The following is a 24,429-nucleotide window of genomic DNA, read 5'->3' on the forward strand; positions in this document are numbered from 1 at the left end:
AATGTTGAAATATTCGAAATTGTATAGTTCTGAAATCAAACTAAAACCTCTCCGGGCTCCCTCAGTAATTCTACCCAATCGGGAAGAACACTTTCATAACGAGTGCATCTAAAATGAAAGTGTATTATCTGGCATCCATTTGCCTCTAGTTAAAGAACTATTCATTGTCACTCCATTCGGAGTTGCAATTGGTGTGATATGTCGATAGATGTCGTTACAAACAATTGCACTGAAAGTGTACCCTGTGTTCATGAGCAATAAACGAAAACATAGCTTTGAAGTGCTAGAATATACCCTTACATCTCCTCAATTCGAAAGACTCTCAGCTGAACCTATCAGAGTGGATTTCTGAAGGATATTAAGCTTTAGCAATCGTTAGTCATGTTATTTATAATGGAAATAAAACATAATAATCTTTCATTGCACTCACTTTCCCATGAATATGTAGATATTACAAAATTAGTTGATCCAAACAGTATACACTAAAATGGTTTAAGTGATTATTGTAATCTAATTTGTGAACATGGCCTCTTCGTATTAAAGCTAATGTACATAAAAGCCACTAACATAAAAATTGACATAAACGTAACCAACTATGTTATATTGTCACTGGCAGTGAGAAAGAAAGTGATTCCAGATAATAATATGGAGATATGCCTTTATATATTCTCAGATCTATGTCCAGCATGGATACATCCACATAAGTCGTTAAGTGAGGCGTGGCTAACTTCATGAATACTGTGGGGTCCTTAAGTCCGTACTAATGGGCCTGCTGCTGCTGCTCCCGCAATCCAAGGTTCCTGCACATGAAAGTGTGTCCAGTGCAACAGATTCTGTAAAGATCCTTTAGTTCTTTAACATCTTGAATTGAGAGACTTTTTTCACTCTAATCAGAGTGCCATGTGACTGGTTCTGGTCTGTTCTGATCTACAGTTCCGAAAAAAACATATCAATCACATTCAACTTAAAGATTCTACGAATAGTTCAAGTAACCATAGCAGTGCTGCAGTGATTGTGTCATTTGTGTGAATGAAACTCCAAAGACACTATTTTCCGAAACACAACGTTTTCCGTCATTTCAAAGAGAGTCAGGACCTTAAGCTCTGATTGCATGGACACTGATGCAAAACGAACGTCGACTTCTTGGTATTTTCTGTGAACCATTTAATGATATGAATTGAGTTACATAAAGATGAGGTGATTGCGAATGTGGGAACTTTGTGTGCAGCTTGACACACAAGGCATCGCCTGCTACAAGTGCTGTATGTCAGCTGGGGTTGAAGAGTCCATGCTCCCCTCACTAGACATCTCTTCTGGGAAATTACTGTGTCCACCTGTCCAACTTTGAAGCAGATCACTAAAATCTGGAGGCTTGGAAGAGTTCAGAATACCCGGGGTTGTTGATTCAGATTTATGGTTATCAGTTGGTCGGTCACTACCAGGCTCCTTCCAGAAAGATTCTGGAAACGTACGATCATGCATGGGAACCACATCAGTCTGTTTCTGGTCATCTAACTTCACTCGTTTTAATCTCTTAAATTTATTGTCTTTTTCTATAATGGAAGGTCGGAGGCCGAAGTCAAAGAGTTCATTTAGAGGACCTAGTCCTATTTTGGCATCTAGTCTTCCACTAAACCGATGCCTGTTGTCAGAGTCAGTCTTTGGTGAGATCGGTGATACAACCTCCTTCGTTTTAGACACGTCTACGTCTCCTTGAGCCACTCTCAGCAGATCTGCGTAATACAGTTCACGTCCTGATTTGGTCGGCATCCATTTATCCTCATATATGTCACACGAATCTTCTTCGTTCTTATTCCGACCAAAAAACCTTTTGATATCTGCATTCACCATTTCCGTAAAGTCCAGTAATTGCTGAGTAATATTGGGTACCTTTTCTACCACCTCAGCTCGATCAAGATCGTCTTGAAGGTCTTCGGAATAGTGCGAATCATGGTCACTGAAGTCATCATCATCTTCAAAATCATTGACATAATGATTGTCGACACCCCGTACACATGGTTCGTAGTTCTTTTTAAGTATTGTTGATGGGAAGTTATGTACCTGCATTGGTGGATGAAGATGTGGAGCACCATGGACAGCCGCCATTACTTCCGCCATCATCATCAGGGTCACTCCCTCAACGCTAGTCTAGCTCAAACTTCAACATGCTGCTGAAAACATTAGAGAATAATTTCCTGGAATCTCCTGTTGTATCACAATTCCACCTCCCGATGTTATCAAGTCCTGCACTAAATGTCGACAGCTCCGGAAATCACCACCCACCGAGAGACAAATTTACTTGGAGCTGATGCTGGAGTCATTTCCTTCAGTTCGCCATGTGCTGCCTTCCGCCGTATGTCCCACTGTGGCCGTAGTGGCGGTCACTATCAGATTGGTGTGCCTGAAAGGAGAAACACAACTAATCAGTAAGCACAAACTAAACACTTAGGTCGTACATTAGTCCAATCTCCTTGTGATTCAACGTGGTAACATGGAGAGGGCTGATCAGCAGGGAAAAGACGGCTTGTTGTGTTGCCTGTCAAGGTTTCATTAATCAGCCCAGAGACCCCGGCCAGAACTAAACCACTGCGGTCATGCTCACAGATAGTATATATCTGGACTTTGACCAGGATGTCGTCTGCTAGTAATACATACCTCCATCTGCTATGGACGTTTCCCCTTTGACGCAAACGCACAAATTTCTCCCGCTCTATTTCTATTCCTACAGTTAGACCTGGTTATACAAATTCCACAGCTTTGTCGTCTGCTACCGCTGTACGTGTGTGTGTCCTATTTTATCAGCTTGTGTCGTCTGCTGCCTGCTGACACTTGGCTATTGTGTTCTGTGAATTACATAGACATTTATAGCGGGAGATAAGCTGTAATGAACAGTTTACTGCTGCTGAACAATCGTCTCTCTTCCTAACTACGTCCCGCATGGAATCTGAGGAAAGACAGCAACAGAGAAGACGACACGTCAAAATTTTTCCTGGCGTATCAACTGCAGCAGAGGGAAGTAGGGGGAAAACTCTTGGGCTTTTTAGCTTAGGGAAGTAATATTATAGATTAAGTCTGTGAAGACACATTTCTAAGAACAGTGACAAACATACTAGAGCGTTTGAAGATTGATCATCAGGTCGACAGACCAACAGCCAACAATTACCCCAGACCGACCTGGATGTGCTTTATTAAAAATTAATTTTACTTCAGAGATACCAAATAATAGTATCTGTAGAGCGAGAGTTTATTTGAACACAGTTGTTTATCAATAATGGAGTAGGCGAACATTAGATAATTTACTGCTATTGATATACACAGCTACAACGGTTGAACGTGTTTCGATCAAACAAACCTACAATGGTCTAAGGGTCACGTTTGAAGCTGAAGCTCGTGACATGACCGTCTAATTCTTAACAGTGTGAGGAGTTATCTGGAGCCAGTTTGCGTAAGTCACCAACCATTTCCCTTTCCGGCGAATCCTCTTGCTGCCACACGGGCGTGAAGGAAGGTACTTCTAGACTCCTATGTTGCCGAGTCCCAACTTCGTAACCTCATGCTGTTAAACTTTCAATGTGCACCTAAGCTTCACGGAGGGCACTTGAGGTGCTATCTTTACGCACGAACTACTTCTGATGGTGGATGGAATGGAAAGCTCAGCATTTTGACAGGTGATAAGGTTATAGTAACGGTAATGTATTGGCTGATAAAGTGATTTGCCTTGAGTGTGGTTAGATGTCAATATACAAGCAAACAGATAGAAGTTTCGAGCATAAGTACATACACAATACACACAACAATGGAGGACAAGGGAAACAGGTAGGGGACAAATTCAAGACGCAGTATTATTTAGAGCATCTTTTCCAATCAAAAGAGTGAGTGACTGAGCTTTGAACATTATTCCATAGCGTGTCATATTATGTGGGAGAAAGGTCGAAAATATACCATTCAATAAAAGTAGGGGATATTGGGTGTACAGGATTGATTAAATGCAACTGATGAAGCCAAGGAGGAAACAAATGATGAAGAGAAATTAAGGGAAATGTGACTATTTATTCCATTGTTTTAGAAATGTTTTATCTGTGTGGATATATATTTCCTTTTCTCATATGCATAGACATATGCTCGCAAAATGGAATATCCCTTTTCTAATGGTATACCTACAGACGTTTCACTTCTCGTGGAATTTCAGATTCGAACGACAGATCCCAGCGTTAATCTATGGACCGGGTCGTCCTTTACCCCTAAACTGGAGGTCGTAAGAAATTCATGGACTGTTAGTGGATTCTGCTTAAGCTGAGTTGAAAATACACAATGGCTCTTGGATATAGCTCTGAGTTGAAAATACACAATGGCTCATGGGTATAGCTCTGAGTTGAAAATACACAATGGCTCATGGGTATAGCTCTGAGTTGCAAATACACAATGGCTCATGGGTATAGCTCTGAGTTGAAAATACACAATGGCTCATGGGTAAAAATACACAATGGCTCATGGTTATAGCTCTGAGTTGAAAATACAGAATAGCTCATGGGTATAGCCCATGGGCACTTGCCATTTAGTTTTGATTTTCAATGGATATAACTTATAGGCAAATAACTACACTGACTACCTTCAGTATTATTGCAAATTATGTCGGTACGAATGTTCTTGGTAAAACCACTGCAGTCATGTTGAGTTTCCCATTTTAAAACGCATTCAAAGAATGTCTGAGAACATTAACTAAGACCGATGGAATGGGACACCTATCAGATGTAGGGATACCTATAGATGTCTGTTGTTGTCAGCAACGAAGTTCAGTTAGGGTGATCACTACAGATGAATTGAAATCAGCTATGAAGGTGAAGAGGATTACCTTCAACAATGAATTGGGATGCAGATCTTCTGGGGCCTCTTACATTCGAGTTCATACATTAATGAATTGGTAACCATCACACCTGAATCGGGACCACTGACATGTACAAAGATAAACTGAGTTGGTCTACAAAGATGGGCATTAGGATGGGCTGACACTGATCAAGTAACCGATGGTGAATTAGGCATCACATGTAATGAATTGGAACCTCACGAAAATTGGGACAAAACCAAAGATTGAGACGCCGCCAAATGGCGTGGGACATCACCATAGATGAACTGGGATAATGAGATAATGTGAGATACTGATTGACTAGGGCACCTCCAAAGATACATGAAGTCGGAACTAATGCTACATACGGTGACCGGCACGTTCGGATCACAGCTGTATCGCGGATGGGAAATGATGGGGAATGCGATGAAGAATAATTAAGGGAGAAAACCTGCTATTGGGTACAGCAAGAATCTATTGTCATAACATGCTTAAAAAGTGTCCCTTCCGTTGCCAGGTGCCATGACGCTTACACTTGTATTGGTTGCTCAAAAACCAACATTTCTGGTCTCTCTTGTCCTCAGTCAGTAGGTTGAATTCCTACTTCCTGGGTTTACACAAATGTCTGGATTCCAGCTCTGCCCTTCAGCCATCATGGCAACTGGTCCCCACTGTTGATTCGCAGACTGTGGAGTACTACCAATAACGATAAAGCTCAATGATAGAATTTCTTTCACCACTTGAGAAACACTATAATTGTTTTACTCCTAGATATAGTCTACTTTTCTAAAAATGAAAGCCACAATATGTGTTATGGCTGAATTGTCTAAATGTCCAATTCAGACAAAACAAGTGAATATGGTAGTTCGAATTAACGACGATTCAGCAGTATCTTAGTAACATCACTTCGTGTTAGTTTGGTTTGTGAAGAAAGTCCGCATTAATGCAGGTCTCCTTCGTTTTACATACTGTTTTAATTACCACCAAGATCATCAATGACTACTGTATGACTTTGACAAACTAAGAAACATTAATAATGGCACTGGGATTCTAAAGAATGACTTCTATGTATACATTGAGATGAAATCACAAATGAACATTTCTTAATTATATTCCCGGTTAGACTTACAGCCTTAGTTGCGATGGTTGCATCTGCGGGGCTCTGCTCGCTGTAATGCCAAGCAGGCGCCTGTTTGACGCTTTACCGTAGCATTGTGTCAACCATCGCCCCCACACACCGCTGTGTGATAGGAGATCCCAACGAATCATATAATGGTTAAACTTAATGCCATCTATAAATACCAACTATAATAATCCACTATTGACAAATCCAGCGATCGGCGTTCGTGTCTACTGGCCGGGGTAGCTGATGATTGATTTCCCCCAAATCAGCGTGGTCCCCCCTCGCGTCACCCCAGCCACCTTCCCATTTATCAAACCCCTTCTGAATGAGCGTTATCCCCCACAAATAGGGTGAGGGATTTTGACACCCGGGAGGGGACGGAAAACTAATTGAGGGGGTAGGCCGTCGGGTTGGGTATAGCGGCAATCTCCTGCTACAACACCCCATTGAAATGCCTCAAAAAGAATCCCTTCCCTTGTCAGGAGGTGCCGTGACGCTGACACTTGTATTGGTGGCTCAAGAACAACTTTATTTCTGATTGCATTTGTCCTCGATCTCCAGGCTGATTTCCTACTTCCTAAACTGCCTGACAAAAGAAAGTATACAACTCTGATTCGTTGTGACTGAAGAGAAACAAAGAAGAAAAGCGTGTTTTCTCAATGTTTTGGACATTACGTTTGCAGTGTTATGGCGATGCTTTTCTGCACAGAAATTAAAAGACAGCTTTGCTAATGTTTTGGTCAAATGCAATTGTTTGTATATAAAGTGTATAATTCCTTCTGTAGTTATAGTCTAACTCGAAGCGTGCTCTTGCTTTCCTCGTTCACACCTTGCCCTAAATTATTATTCATCAGTTGCAGGGAAATCGCCAGTTCTCGTAAGATCTGAATTTTTTCCATCGTGTGGCAAATAACGATAGAGTATAATGCCAAAAACTGGCATCATTTTTAGTTTAGTGTCACATGATATAACGTGTTCATATCTAAGATTAATGGACTGAACATAATTTTACTTGACTTTCGCTCCGGGATTTCATCGGAAGTGCCATACAGGATATGGTTACATGCAGCAGGACCACCTAGGTCAGATCTTACAGTTGACATTGATCTCACTCAGCTCCACGAAACCTACACTGACATTGCTCATTTGGTCCAAGAAAAAAACGGTTGACGTGATGGTTTGATATGTTTTCGTCAACCTGGTTAATTTTGTGTCTTGGCATGGTCTAAAACTACTTACTACATTAAGTTCTTAGATCTACGTGCGAGGATGAAGACATGTCCCCCATTCGCACCACTCACATCCACCCCATTCTCAATTCCAGAACCACCCGTGAAAATAAACATGCAAACACGACAGAGTGAACATGTCACCCTATACACACAAGGAAGAACATTCTGAATTGCAATGACTTTATTAATAAACACATTTACGCATCATTTCGCGAGCACGCGAAATGTCGAGTGATTAATACTCAGAAAGATATTATACCTCCATTTCATATTTATTAATCTCGAAAATCTAGTATTGTCCAGCGTGAGAATTCATTGTTAAACATAGTATTTTTATAATGTAAAAATGACTTATTATGGACGTGAGCATTGAGTTACATTTCGGATAACCATAGACACGAAGTAAAAACCATTGCGTGTATAGGAATTCAGTGTTGGAGAGTGAAGTCTGTGATTTCGGTGGACGATTTAAAGTCCACGTTAACGGTTAAATGACACATAATTTCGTTTTGTTTACTGCACGATAGATTTTCACGCTGTGGCAGGTTGTATGTATCTCTCGTACATATTGTCGTCAAATGAGAAACAAATATGTAATAAATTCAGTCTAAAACAAATAGGAAAAAGGGATTTGTCACAGTATTGGCTTAAAGTTATTTTCGTATCAAAATACGACCCACTTACGAATAGCAAATAACTTCTACATTCGTTTCTAAATAACCCATGTCCGTCGATATGCAGATTCTAGACACCACTTAAAGACAATACGTAATATTACACTGGTTTAACTAGCTTACAATTTACTATCTATTGTGATGAGACACGTACGTGAATCTTCAGTAAATACGTCTCCAGACTGTTGAAGTATTATTTGAATAACACCCCTTACTTGAGGATATAACAATCATATACATCATGTTTTAACGTAGTCTAGTGAGCCAGTGAGCAGCTCCCTACAAACTAAAGCTATTAGTCAGTGTGTCACCATTTAATCTATGGGCGACTCCTCTCAACAGATCTGCTTTTGTTATTGACGCTTATATTTATGTCTTAAACATGGCAGTTAATGAACTACAGGACAATTTAATACCACACGCAGACCTGTTTCAGAACGCAGTTGGGATGTTTAGTAACTGTTTTTCTTTGGGGTTTTACTGTATTTGCAAGTGTTTTTTTACTCTCCCGTTCAGGAGAGCTTGAATTTATTGGTCAATTTAGTCATATTGAGTTCTGAGATTTTTTCCCCTGGTTATGTCGGTTTGGATTGGAGATATATATTAACCCATTCTGCAACAGTGTGTATTATAGACGAAGCTGACCGATATAACATCCTTAATCGCATTTTTAGAATTTATTTGACACTTTGTGATCAAACCTGTTTAAGGTGAAAGCAGCCGGGTGTTTCACGAGTACTGTCTATTTCTTACAGCAGTACATCAAGGCCAAGAGACAAAAACGGCAGACTCGCCGACTCCGCTTTGATAAACTCCAGCGCTGCGTGCAACGGGCTTTGTTTATTTTCTGCGAAAACCACACAACAATATATTTGATCAGAAAATCTGCAGGTTCAGGCACCTGATGTCAACCTGCTCCTACATATTTTATAAACAGCGATTTGTTTTGTTGATAAAAATCATAATAAATAATAAACAAACAAAAGAAATTCAGAAAACATTTTTGGGTAAAACTACGTTTTGAGATTCCCCTTGATGTTAAAAGTTATACCAATTTGCTGTCTGAGATTTCGTTGGGAAAGGTAAGCATTATCTTTTCATTTTGACTATGCACAGTAATAACAATAATTATAATATTATTTCCGAGGTCTCAAGTTACATTTGTGTGAAATAATCCCCCATTGTTATACATAATGAAACAGGGCGTACTTCGTACTCAGAAACATTTTTTTAAAGTATTTGCAACAACAACAAGGAAAAAAAACCCAAAACAACAAACCAAACCAACAACATAAGCAGATACAAGATATTTGATGGTGCCGAAGCGTGTGCCATCCATCAAATCAATTCGTCGAAATTACAATACCAACAATCAAATAATATTTGTAGCTTCAGCATACTCACTGATCGCCTTTACCCCCGAGTTTCTATGTTTTATCTATATTGTTTTAATAATGTACTGAGCATTGCAAAGGTGTCTTTTCATCTTTCAAAAATAATCTGTTCATGTTAAAGTATAAGATATATCCCGAAATAGCGAACCAGGATCAAATTACCGTTAGTATATTACCTTATCTTACTCCGTGTATAAAATGGAAATGCGCACTTGACTTTAATGTATGGGTATTATAAGGGTGTCGATACCTACTTCTGGTCTTGACCAGGTGTATGTTTGAAGTTGGTGATTGGACACTTATTACACCGTTTGATCTGAGATGGTCAATAAGTACAGGGGGGACAGCGAACGTCAAGGGTGAACAAGTGGCAGGGTGCCCTTTCCACAAGAAGACCACACAGAGACGATGCTCGAGATGTCTGAGAGCCCGCAACAGTGTTGTGAGTGACATATCGTACCAGCGTCTCACACACTGATTGCAATCTACAAGCAAACTCTGAATAGTGAGAGGATTAGCATTGAGCACACTGCTTATGGGGTATATTGTTGATGCTTGGTCCCATTTTAAGGACGACTGTCGTTGTGTTTGACGCGTCAAGCTTTCATTTAAATTTATAGTCATTTATTTTAAATTTATTGTATCCCCGCTGTTTGTCTTGGTGCGCTCCTGCAAAAGGTATATTTACTTTTTCTGAATCGGGAATAGACATTTCCCTGTAAAATATTTCCTAGGCTTGTGATTTCTAACACTTCTTTCCTTAAACCTTCATTTGGTTACGTGTTTATTCGATCGGTGTAAGTTACATTGGTTATTGATTTGCTGTTGTCTTGTTTAGATATAGAGAACGTGATTTGAGAAAGCAACGGTGATGCTTGGCCTATTCCAACTAATGATATAAATAGTTTGTCGCAGAAGTAGGTTGTTGTAGAAGTACCCATAGAAGAAAGTTAGCAAAAAAGTTAATTTTGCATTATCCGGGATATAGCAGCTGTTGTAAATTAAGACGAGTTATCACTGGTATCAGATGAGTAGCCTCTGTTAGACATCTTGTAGTACAAGATTGTAGTAACTGTAACACTTGACTAGGCTCTTAGCTAGGTTGTAGTACTTGTAGCTGTAATAATACATTGTAGTAATATGTTGTAAGGTCTGTTGTTGTTATTACAGACCAGAACGCTAGTATTTCACCAGTAGGGCTGTAACGGATGGCATCAGATAGTTGCAAGAGCAGAACGTGTTTTGTAATAGTAGGGCAGCAGTATAGGGAGACAATGCAGTAATAATACTAGACGAAAGCACGGACATGTATCATACGTTATAAAAAGTGTAGTAAAGAGACATTTGTTTGTTCAAACTGGTGATATTGGGATTATTAAACATAGCTATCAATTGTGTTAGTATTAATATTTGTTAGGTGATATATGATATATAATATTTAGGAACACGTGGGTACGTGAAATGTGACGGCCTACACAGCTACTACAGGCGTTGTCGACGATGATGGAGTAAGTGAGTGAGCGGGTGGACATGAGTACATGACTTTTTACTCTACCTGATAGATCGAGCACAGTGTAATGACACATTGTAAACCACGAACGACTCGCGACAGACATTATTTATACAGAGTTTGATATAAGGACAAACACCTTGCAGATCTGCCCTATTGCTTAACAGAGTCGAGGGATAGGCTTAACGCTCACTCAACTCAACATTCTCGTTCATACCGTTTGAGTGGACTCTGCATACTGATGTGAGAGTTGATTGATATGTGAAGGGTCTCAACTTAGTCGTAGATATTCTTGTAAAAGACATATGTCAGGCATAAGAGGGGTGTTGGGTAGCGGTTCAACACCTGCAGGGAGCGAGGAGGAGGCAGGAGGGCAGAGCGGTGTAAGCAAACGTATGATGACAAGTCAAATCGACATCGAACGTCCATCACACTGACAAATCAGTCATATTATACACAAAACTAATATTAAGGAACGGTATATAAACATCGGGGGCTGAAGGTACCTGTGCACGTCATACGACAAGAAACCAGCCCCAGTAATCTCCCCCAAAACGTTTTTCTTTTACGTTTTTTATATGAATACTGTAATGTTTCGTGGATTAACATATACAAAATTATTATAGAAACGACAAAACCCTTCCACATATCTCATGCCTTTAGAAACACAGGACGGAATGAGGATACATTTATATGTAGTACAGTGGTGTTGTTGAAATTGATGGTATTCTCCAGAAGAATATTCGTGTCTGATGTGGACATAATATAGCGGTCTGTCGTTTAAAGCAGAAAGGTTATTTCACCGAAATAACCTGCATTGTAAACAAGCGTTAGATAACACGCTTGGTGTATGTAAACAGGACACCTTATGTTCATGTGGAATATATCGGAAACACTCACCTGAGTATCGGAAATTACAGGTAACTGCTGCAGTGATTCACCATGCACTGTCTATCTTTCATGGCGGTATATTTCCTAAATACGTTTCCGAAATGTTCCGAAATGGCGTCCTACTTGACTGTAGAGCATCTGAGTGACCGTTATATGACAGAGAAGAGCTGTCATTAACATGAGATCGACCTGTCAACAAGGGAGGCGGAGCTGTCTGTCTTTCAACCAACCAGAAGGCGAGGATTTATCGTCTGCTGTAATAACATGCGACTAATTGGACTATTTACCTGTCGGACATTTTCATGCCCAACAGGACTTACCTCCCCTCTTGAGCACTACAGCTGGATATATCTTTACGATGCTTATCTAAGCTGTAAACTGACGTTGTATTATCATTAAGATGAATTTCCATTGGTTTGTACTGACACTTTTTGATTAACACATGCCGTAATATTTTCTCAATTCACTGCCTTATCGAGATTCGATATGGGTTCTATACAAAAGTTCTTTGAAAAGCTTTTGAAACCTAATTTGATAGATTATCACATTTGTCAATAACGCTTTCACTAGCTACCTTATGCCGCCGAGGTAACAAAGGACAGCATTTTAAAAAAAACCAAACACCTCTGTAGACCTTGAATTCATTCTTTTCTATAGTCTTTAAGATACATCATGTCAAAGAATGACAATTTTAAAAAAAAATGAAGTCGGACAATGGCACAGTTCCTACAGATAGTCAAGTCAAAGTTAAAAAGAGAAGAAACCTGAACATTCCCACAATAACAACATAACCCATTGTTGTTGTCAATGCGAAAAAAACATCACATTTATAAGTTACGTGGTGCTTAAACGCAGCGCAGAATCCCAAGATGGCCGCTATACCTGGCATGACATCGCGGATTAAGAAAGCGCGGACGGCCAAATCTCTGTTATCTCTGGAATTAATGATTTTCTAAATGTGGATGAGTCTCGGCTGTCACCAGGAACAGCTTGACGCTACAGCTGGATTCAAACACCACTCACAAATCATATCAAAGTGACCTTAATAATCCAAAATCACATCGCCCAGATTCGTCCAAACTGATGTGAAAAATGCGGGTGATACTAAAGGTATACTGCTGGTGTTTCATGAATACTCCATGAATTTGAGTTCGGCAATGACTGGACCTCCCTGTGATTAACTGAATCAGACCAATTCGGAAATTCTGATGATACTGGATCATGGGTCAATATCCAGGATCCAGGCAGGCAATATGGGAAAGGTCTGTATTTTCCTGAAAACTGTGTTAAACGTTTTAATTTGATTGCATTCAACGCAATAATATAGGATTACACAGCCCTATTATTTCGTGGTGTAATCACTGAAATGCAGTAACTGTCTACAAATCCAAAAATGCAGCCATGATAAGATGAATTTAGCTTTAAATACTTTGTAATTCCATTTATATTCCATTTCCTCCAGTTCCTAGTTACTCTACTACCCTTTGTTATTAGTGACAATAGGAGACCGATTATGTTTTGTTGTGAATTCGATGAAGTTTTCTTTGACTTGGGATGTGGGAAGGAAAATGGAAGGGGAGAGTTTCGGGGTTCTTTCATCCATACAAATTCCGTTTTGCACCTTCTGATTCTTGCGAATGTTTAACATTTTAATTTAACAAGTGATGCTACAGGTGACATATCAATGCTTCATCGCTCAATACTTCACTGAAACATTTTGCAGTTTCACAAATTGAAATACATCGTTGAAGCTATTTCAATCCTAGGTAGTGAGTGCATGTTGTTTAACGCCCCAGTCAACAATATTCAAGTTATATCACGGCGACCAGACACACCGGTGATTGATGGTTCAACAACTATCTGTAGCATCGTAGGATGACTAGCATTTGGGAGAGTTACAGAGGAGAGTTAGAGATCCTCACATCAGTTGGTTATTTGTATCACCATGAAGTACACGGAACATTTTCTGGCCAAGAATAATTTCAGGTGAGAATATAGGTCCCGGGAATATTCCTACATCAATAATTTTACATTCAATTAAAATCAACAATCACATACAGACTTTCTCATCTAGACGTCTCATCAACACACAGACATTCTCTATGTGTGCTCCACCCTGCCTGCACAGACGATAGCCTGGTTACAGATAGCGTCACCTGGTGACAATGCGTGTCAGACGAGTGATAGACAGGGGAGATAACACCACAATGCGAAGGAGGACATGATGTGAGAAATGGAACGACTCTCTGTGTTCATCTTTTGGTTATCAGACCGGAATGTACACCTCGATAATAGACACAAACAGAACAAATGTCGACGATAAAGTGGTTATTTCGGGGATATATTGTATGCAGTATTTATTAACAACGAACACAGGGCGTAAACATTTAGGCGAGGCACGAATGACTAAAAGAAATACCAACATTGATATCATTATTTCGGCGGTTGTCTAAAACACACAATTAAGCTAAGCATTTCTTTTAATACGGTCACATGTTTATATAGGATAAATAAATAAATAAATAAATAAATAAATAAATAAATAAATAAATAAATAAATAAATAAATAAATAAATAAATAAATGGAACACTGTAGTGTTTACAGGGATCCATCACTTACTCAAATATAGAATCATTTGACAGCATATATTTGACAGCACAGATATTTCAATTCTGTTATGACACCTTGAAAATTCAAATATTAAACGAAGCTCTCTGAATGTTTAAGAATCGCTTAGGATAGACTGAAACAATAGTAAGCCAAATCGTACGATTATTCAAATAAATTAATTTATAGAATTTAACAAACGCATTTTTCCATTATAATAAGTCTTCTTCCCCGTAAACTATTGATGACAATATCGTGCTGAGCGTCATACCATACGATGACAGATTGGTATCGTTAAAAACATCATGTATAAATATCACAGTTTGTTAAATCTTGTTTGCACATAGTTGGCTGTTGAATAAACGATGGAAAGACAATTTGTATCTGTTGAAGTACTTTGATATAATGAATGTACATAGACTAAACGATATTTTTCGGAAACAATTCAATTGTTCGTGAACTATTGTGAACAGTTGACCTGTAGCGTGTGTTGAGGAGAATACTCGAGCAGGGATAATTTACGGCATACAAACTAGTGGCTATCAGTTCGTGAACATCATTCAACCATGTGCCGCCGTAAAAACTGAGGTCCTCTTTCACTCGTCCTGAAATTATGTGGGTTCGAGTATGTACATTTTTTTATAAATCTGTAACGAGACTAGTAACAGAGTACACTAATCGAACTGTGTCCGTGATAATGCAGTTAAAAGACATTGACACGACACTGTCCATTCCTGAGAAAGAATGCAGCGTACAAGCAGCAGAATGACATCACAGAGATGTTTTCAATCATCATGGTTTAAACATCTTAAACATCCTAAACTAGTTCCAAAATTACTGTCACCAGGAGGACCAGGAAATTAAATTTCTCGTATTTAAATACCATACCATGCTTCAATATACCTTTAATATGAACATTCAAATATGTTGTAGTATTTTTGTTTTCGGCTGTCATTGCTACACTTGTCTGTAAGCCTGACTGGAACCGAGGCAAGTTCCTCTAAATGGAACTGGGGTATGCTTCGTACAAAACGGGTCCACTCCTTGCTCTGCATGACGCACGGTTATGGAGTCAAGAGTATGATTATTTGTTATATACCGAAGATGCATTTCGTGCATGTTGCTCGGCCTCGGACTCACGCGGACTCACGAAAATACATAGAAATACGTCACCTGAACGAGTTTAATCTTGCCATTCACGTAGTACTCATATGAACATATTTCGTCAATGCGATTTGTCGTTAGTCTATTTTATTCACACATAGAGCACGCGTTGTTCGTGTGTGATCTCTTCGATACAAAACTCATAACAGAAATTCTGCAGATTTGAAACGGCTTTATACAAAAGTGTATCCATAAGTTTCCTTTCCCCTCGACATTGTGTGAAGTTATCATCAGCGCAAGTTAGCTTATAACAGCCATGTCGAAAATATATAAATCTAGAACTGGAAACAAAGAATAAAATTGCTGTGTAAATATATTTGACCCTTCGTAGAATACCATATCGCGATTAAATGTTATTTATCACTCACGGATCTGCATTTTATTCCTCGGTCTCTGTCATTCTCTGAATTTAAATATTAAGGTGTATTAAATATCGGTATTGCAATCAACTTAAATTCATTATTTCACCCCGTAGACCGTTTTAATACGTAAAAGCTACACGTGTGTTTAGGTATTTCATTCAGTGGGTATATTTAAACGACAATAACCCTAATGCAAATTATAGACAGTTTGCTGGGTATGTATACCAGCAAAATAATACGTGTTCAAACATATTGTTATAAATGCTACATTTATTCATGTTTTCTGTGTTATCCGTAACAGTCACATCACTTGGGTTGAGTGTGATGGTATATTTCGCATCTTCAAACCTTTGGCTTTCACATTGAACTCTGTTCACGCGAACGTGATGCTCGACTGGAAGAGGGACATCGGCTGAGGTCATTCTCAAACTGACTGAAAGTCGATATGTATTTTCGAAGTTTCTTAATATATTGTATTGTATATTGAAGTAGTAACAAATTATTACCTCTTGTCTTATCCTGGGCCAAGATTTTCGAATCTCTCTCAGCGCTAAGACAGTCATAAGTGCTATGTATTAAGTTTTACTTACGTCTGTATTAACACGAAGAGAGCTTCGATATTCTAGGCCCTGATCATTAAACAAAAAATATACCATATGATATTAACATTACTAAGCCCATGTATAATATGTATGTCCATGAAATATATGAATTCGGAATTAATTGCATCAAGATAAATTTGAGATAATTGTTCCTTATCCGTTCAATATCCGTTTCACTACTGGATTTTAAATTTGAGAAACATCCACGTTTAACATGTTTTGTAATATTGTTGGAAATTACTTTAATAGCCATTTTCAAAACTGACACAGATTTTAAATTAGTTTCTTCCAGAACTGACTGTTCCGTCTGCTCTGTTCTGTTTATAGATATAAGTATACTACATGTATATATAATATTCTGTTCATCTACTGTTCATATTTTATGTTGGAGCAGATAAACACGAAATACTGGGTCGTCCTACATCGCGATGGTCGTTGTAATTTTGTTCATCTTTCATGTGCAACTGATTGTAAATTATTACTAGCTTGATCTCATACGAACACGGATCTTGATCAAACGACGAGTTAACTTAATATGGAACAATTTTGTCGAGGCAATGTTTTCGCGAAAGAACAATATCAACCATTTAAAGAGCTTGTGTCCAGGTCAAACGCAATGCAGATCATACTGTGGTAATATCCGCATGCCCTATTTACATAAATTTACATATTAAGTTTATGAAAACACACAAAATGCTTAAATTACCTGCTTACACCTGCAGATTTCCTCTCCACACCTTACACCTGTGATTCAAGTAAGAAGTACAGGTACCACCCACATGGCTTGTCAATATCACACGGAAGAACGTGTGACGAAGGTTTCCCTCCCGCTGCAGTGATTGGCTGTTTGAGTGGAGGCCCAGCACGGGGCACCTCCTCCCAGATAGGCTGAGTGTCATCCACGCGTTGGCGATGCAGCAGATGCCGGGAAACAGGAGGTCATTGACGCAGCGTTTGCATGACTTTTTGGTTTTATATCTCAAGAGTTTCAAAAGTAGAATGAAAAAGATAAATATATCATAAACAGAATTGAAGGGATAGAAAACAAAAATGTTGAGAGATATCGATTGCTCAGAATATTTCAGTGATTTTGAATTTAATAATATATAGGACACCCAGCACCACATATACTAGTCTTACATCTTTCAGAATTTCCTCATTTTCCTCATTCTAATGTGATGGATATCTAAACAGGAAAATGCATATGGACAGACAGACAGACTCACCAATATAGATATCAAACACGCGAGTACGTTTAAAAAAAACCCAGGAAATTTGAAGCGTCGGAAAAGAAGCCTCAATCGAAATCACCCATACCGCCATTGACACTCAATATGTTCATGGAGTCCACATATTAACAAAACAATGCAAAAAATACTGAGGTTGAAATAATATCACTGACATTATTCAGTTTAACGTTCCATCTCTATTTGTTCATGGCAAATTACGATGATCGTAATGTTCATTCAAGAAAGTTCCAGCGTATCAAGGTAACGTTTTCAATTTTTCTTCCTAAATACCTGGAGATGAATAATACTGAATAGATCTGATAGTAAATATTATTCCTATCACAGAAAAGGGGCAACCACATTTTAAATTAAGTAAGAGTACCTTATACAAAATAGTTATTGTTGATGACAAATATGACCAGATGACAAAATATACATAAAAGTGGAGGTAATTTAGACTATAAGTATATTTGAAGTGTTTGTGAAAAAGAGCGTACATTATTTTATGTATATGTCAAAAACAATATAGACAAGGCACCGTCGCCCGTTACCGTATAAGTGTCTCAAAATGTTTCGATTCTTGTGTATTTTGACAGGTGCTTACAGTTGATATACTGCCTCTTTCTTAATGTGTTGTACTCGGGCATATATATTGAAATAAACACGTCGCTGAAGAAAAAATGATCTGATGTGTGGAACAATTTTGTTGGCAAAAAGATATACGGAACTGACCATTTTGCACATGGGATTTTGTAAGAGGCACGGATACTTTTTAGCTACAGCTGCAGCTGCAGGACCAGGTTTTATTATGAAAGGCTACAAGCCGAAATATTTGTTAGGAGCTATCCTGCAACAACGCGTTTTCTGCCAAACCACTTCTTTTTGTCAACAGAAGCGCTCTTGTTTTTCCAGAGTTTTTACAAGATGCCCCTTTTCTGTAAAACCCCTGTCCCCAACCGCTGCAATTAGAACCGGTCAATCAGAGATCTATGTGATGAATAAGTGCATTACAGCTATCAAAATGACCGAAGCAAAATATTGTCTCTCGCACGTAATGCATCACCGATCCAAGTAAGCAAGCGTTATATACGGTGAGCTATTTGTTGATACGAGCACAATCTTCATAATAAAACGCTATAATGACAGAAAAGAAATATTTTGCATTAAATGTTTGTGTTTGCGGTAGATGAATAAAAACCTGAATGACATATTTGGTTTCAGTGTGTTAACTAAAATCTTCCATGGTTCTGCTAGACTCTGTTTAACCACGTCTCACTGCTCCTCACCTCATCTGATTGCATTACCTGTGTATAACACCTGACAGGTAATCGTCAGATAACGCCCAAACAATGACGTCGCTTTCATTCGCAACGCTCGTCATAATAATACACGCCATTACAGTATTTCCCTGTCCAGATTACTAGAATCTCCAAAATCTACCGTGCAGAGATAAACTTTAAAAACAGGCAAAGGTATATATGTTGTTGGTATTTAAGGTGTCTTAGTGTCACCTGAAGACAGATAACAATGATGGAACGTGGCTGCTACACTTGGGAGGAGATTATCACCTGATGCTGTCAGAAGGGATGGTGCTTGCCCTGGGATTGCATAACGCCAAAGTGACACTCGTAGCTTCTCAAAATAACGATTAGCAGTAATAGAACTGTTTTCTTCATGTGTCACAAACACAAATACATGACCTTATACTAATGTGCAGAATAGAGCGCGTGTGCAGCTAGTACTGACATACATAACAGTTGTTGATTTTTTAAATAAATAGATTGATTACCACACCATAAAGGGAATAAGCATACATTTGTTGAGGTTATTGTCCTTCGTTTGAACTAATAGACAAAACATGGAGAAAAGTTTTGTTTCGTTTCATGAAGCCGTTTTATGACCACCTCATTATCTGAGGTGATCGGTAACTGTGAACATACCTGTGAACATGTTCACTGAAGGCATTAAGATACAAACTTTAGTATGTGGGACAGGACTTACTGTAAAGCGTGTGTCTCGATTTGTACAGAAAGACGTCTTACTTGGATACAAAGGGACAATATGCACGTACAAATTAGATGAGTTGCTTTGTTTGTACTTTTACTACATATAAAGCGTGCTGTTTCTTTGTTCAACCTTCTAAACAGCCTAAAATGTTCAAAACCACCACAGTATAGTAACACAATGGTTGAATAACGCCTATTAACATTTTCAGAATCAATCACATTATAATTTATAATGACATCAATCAAAATCAAATAATAACGATAAAAAATACTTGACAAATATTACATACGTACTCATGAATAAAGTGTTTATAGTTGTGTATAATCTATGTCACGAAGACCGTAAGGCCGGCGTCGAGACTGAGATTAAGCTTGGTGAGTCATGGCAAATGTGAATTTTTCTGGGATAGGTCTTCTCGATGGTGCCCAAGCCCTCTCGAACAGTAAAAAAGAATCGCATGTTGTCATGGCAATTACTTAAACGTGTCAGCACTTTTTCATTTATTTCCCAAAATAAATTGTCTTTCATTACATCAACTTTCCAAAATGGCCCACTTAATCAAAATGCTCCTATTTATACTTGACGAAAAACAGTAATACCACCATACTTGCAGGTATTAAAGACATTATGCCAACTTGTATCACACGCATTAAAACATGGCCAACACCTGTGACATGATTGGTTGATTGATGCTCTGACGTTGCCACGTGACACCGTGAGGGCAACATCACCGGGGGTCAATTATTCCCGTGCCTTGTCACCTCATCGGCCTGGACTCGGATCTCCGTTGGCTTGGGCGGCCGCCGTGAAACCGTTGCTAGAAATTTTAGTCGATAAATGGCATATAAGAGAAAGGCACACTCGTTGAAGTAAACCGTCATTGTTTATAATATAATCAAACGGGGAAGTCCGGCGAATTCCTGAATGCAATTTATCACGAGAACTAATAAATGTAAAAATCAAAGCTGCAATGTAAATAGGTGTAGGGTGGATATTATCAGATGGATTGTTAGCACCGTGGTGCTGTTGAGATAGGGAGAAACTGGGGGTTAAGTTCCTAACTTCTCTCTAATTACATGTATACATGGTGATGTGATTGGAGGACAATCTCTGGCTGCTGTTCGTTATAGGATGCAGATATCATACAACAACACAGCCATTATCGCAGGCACAATGTAGTTAAATGTAACCAGATTCGCATCAAACTAATAAGTACTGTGAAATACACTATCGAAAGGAAAATGTTTACCAAGTTAGCCAGTTTACAATTCGGATAATCAGAAGGTATTTCTTACACTGATCAGGTAGTTATATATGACATGCATGTATATAATGATCACATTACCTTCACAGTAGAGTTTACAATTCGGATAATCAGAAGGTATTTGTTACACTGATCAGGTAGTTATATATGACATGCATGTATATAATAATCACATTACCTTCACAGTAGAGTTTACAATTCGGATAATCAAAAGGTATTTGTTACACTGATCATGTAGTTATATATGACATGCATGTATATAATAATCACATTACCTTCACAGTAGAGTTTACAATTCGGATAATCAGAAGGTATTTGTTACACTGATCATGTAGTTATATATGACATGCGTGTATATAATAATCACATTACCTTCACAGTAGAGTTTACAATTCGGATAATCAGAAGGTATTTCTTACACTGATCATGTAGTTATATATGACATGCATGTATATAATAATCACATTACCTTCACAGTAGAGTTTACAATTCGGATAATCAGAAGGTATTTGTTACACTGATCAGGTAGTTATATATGACATGCATGTATATGATGATCACATTACCTTCACAGTAGAGTTTACAATTCGGATAATCAGAAGGTATTTGTTACACTGATCATGTAGTTATATATGACATGCATGTATATAATAATCACATTACCTTCACAGTAGAGTTTACAATTCGGATAATCAGAAGGTATTTGTTACACTGATCATGTAGTTATATATGACATGCATGTATATAATAATCACATTACCTTCACAGTAGAGTTTACAATTCGGATAATCAGAAGGTATTTGTTACACTGATCATGTAGTTATATATGACATGCATGTATATAATAATCACATTACCTTCACAGTAGAGTTTACAATTCGGATAATCAGAAGGTATTTGTTACACTGATCATGTAGTTATATATGACATGCATGTATATAATAATCACATTACCTTCACAGTAGAGTTTACAATTCGAATAATCAGAAGGTATTTGCTACACTGATCATGTAGTTATATGTGACATGCATGTATATAATGATCACATTACCTTCACAGTAGAGTTTACAATTCGAATAATCAGAAGGTATTTGTTACACTGATCATGTAGTTATATATGACATGCATGTATATAATAATCACATTACCTTCACAGTAGAGTTTACAATTCGGATAATCAGAAGGTATTTCTTACACTGATCATGTAGTTATATATGACATGCATGTATATAATAATCACATTACCTTCACAGTAGAGTTTACAATTCGAATAATCAGAAGGTATTTCTTACACTGATCAGGTAGTTATATATGACATGCATGTATATGATAATCACATTACCTTCACAGTAGAGTTTACAATTCGGATAATCAGAAGGTATTTCTTACACTGATCATGTAGTTATATATGACATGCATGTATATAATAATCACATTACCTTCACAGTAGAGTTTACAATTCGGATAATCAGAAGGTATTTGTTACACTGATCATGTAGTTATATATGACATGCATGTATATGATGATCACATTACCTTCACAGTAGAGTTTACAATTCGGATAATCAGAAGGTATTTGTTACACTGATCAGGTAGTTATATATGACATGCATGTATATGATGATCACATTACCTTCACAGTAGAGTTTACAATTCGAATAATCAGAAGGTATTTGTTACACTGATCAGGTAGTTATATATGACATGCATGTATATAATAATCACATTACCTTCACAGTAGAGTTTACAATTCGAATAATCAGAAGGTATTTGTTACACTGATCAGGTAGTTATATATGACATGCATGTATATAATGATCACATTACCTTCACAGTAGAGTTTACAATTCGAATAATCAGAAGGTATTTGTTACACTGATCAGGTAGTTATATATGACATGCATGTATATAATGATCACATTACCTTCACAGTAGAGTTTACAATTCGGATAATCAAAAGGTATTTGTTACACTGATCAGGTAGTTATATATGACATGCATGTATATGATGATCACATTACCTTCACAGTAGAGTTTACAATTCGAATAATCAGAAGGTATTTGTTACACTGATCATGTAGTTATATATGACATGCATGTATATGATGATCACATTACCTTCACAGTAGAGTTTACAATTCGAATAATCAGAAGGTATTTGTTACACTGATCAGGTAGTTATATATGACATGCATGTATATGATGATCACATTACCTTCACAGTAGAGTTTACAATTCGGATAATCAGAAGGTATTTGTTACACTGATCATGTAGTTATATATGACATGCATGTATATAATAATCACATTACCTTCACAGTAGAGTTTACAATTCGGATAATCAAAAGGTATTTGTTTCACTGATCATGTAGTTATATGTGACATGCATGTATATAATAATCACATTACCTTCACAGTAGAGTTTACAATTCGGATAATCAGAAGGTATTTCTTACACTGATCATGTAGTTATATATGACATGCATGTATATAATAATCACATTACCTTCACAGTAGAGTTTACAATTCGGATAATCAGAAGGTATTTGTTACACTGATCAGGTAGTTATATATGACATGCATGTATATAATGATCACATTACCTTCACAGTAGAGTTTACAATTCGGATAATCAGAAGGTATTTGTTACACTGATCATGTAGTTATATATGACATGCATGTATATGATGATCACATTACCTTCACAGTAGAGTTTACAATTCGAATAATCAGAAGGTATTTGTTACACTGATCAGGTAGTTATATATGACATGCATGTATATAATAATCACATTACCTTCACAGTAGAGTTTACAATTCGAATAATCAGAAGGTATTTGTTACACTGATCAGGTAGTTATATATGACATGCATGTATATAATGATCACATTACCTTCACAGTAGAGTTTACAATTCGAATAATCAGAAGGTATTTGTTACACTGATCAGGTAGTTATATATGACATGCATGTATATAATGATCACATTACCTTCACAGTAGAGTTTACAATTCGGATAATCAAAAGGTATTTGTTACACTGATCAGGTAGTTATATATGACATGCATGTATATGATGATCACATTACCTTCACAGTAGAGTTTACAATTCGGATAATCAGAAGGTATTTGTTACACTGATCATGTAGTTATATATGACATGCATGTATATAATAATCACATTACCTTCACAGTAGAGTTTACAATTCGGATAATCAAAAGGTATTTGTTTCACTGATCATGTAGTTATATGTGACATGCATGTATATAATAATCACATTACCTTCACAGTAGAGTTTACAATTCGGATAATCAGAAGGTATTTCTTACACTGATCATGTAGTTATATATGACATGCATGTATATAATAATCACATTACCTTCACAGTAGAGTTTACAATTCGGATAATCAGAAGGTATTTCTTACACTGATCATGTAGTTATATATGACATGCATGTATATAATAATCACATTACCTTCACAGTAGAGTTTACAATTCGAATAATCAGAAGGTATTTGTTACACT

General features: G+C 37.6%; 1 protein-coding gene across 2 annotated transcripts; it reads right to left on the reverse strand.

Moving 5' to 3' along the window:
• Positions 1 to 481: 481 nt before the first annotated feature.
• LOC137283281 (protein PERCC1-like) lies at positions 482 to 17,201 on the reverse strand. 2 transcript variants are annotated; one of them, XM_067814732.1, is made up of 2 exons: positions 17,110 to 17,201; positions 482 to 2,401 (listed from the first exon to the last, which is right to left on the reverse strand). In XM_067814732.1, the coding sequence occupies exon 2, from the start codon at positions 2,122 to 2,124 to the stop codon at positions 1,252 to 1,254; it is 873 nt and encodes a 290-aa protein (XP_067670833.1). In that variant the 5' UTR covers positions 2,125 to 2,401; positions 17,110 to 17,201; the 3' UTR covers positions 482 to 1,251. The 2 variants fall into 2 exon arrangements, with proteins under 2 accessions (XP_067670833.1, XP_067670832.1); XM_067814731.1 differs by lacking the exon at positions 17,110 to 17,201 and adding an exon at positions 11,677 to 14,188.
• Between the last annotated feature and the right edge of the window lie 7,228 nt (positions 17,202 to 24,429).

Source organism: Haliotis asinina, chromosome 5, assembly GCF_037392515.1.
Source record: "Haliotis asinina isolate JCU_RB_2024 chromosome 5, JCU_Hal_asi_v2, whole genome shotgun sequence".
NCBI classification, from domain to species: domain Eukaryota; kingdom Metazoa; phylum Mollusca; class Gastropoda; order Lepetellida; family Haliotidae; genus Haliotis; species Haliotis asinina.

Bases quoted from the DNA above. Each gene is read 5' to 3' on its own strand.
- LOC137283281 (XM_067814732.1), bottom strand. From the start codon at position 2,124: ATGATGATGGCGGAAGTAATGGCGGCTGTCCATGGTGCTCCACATCTT.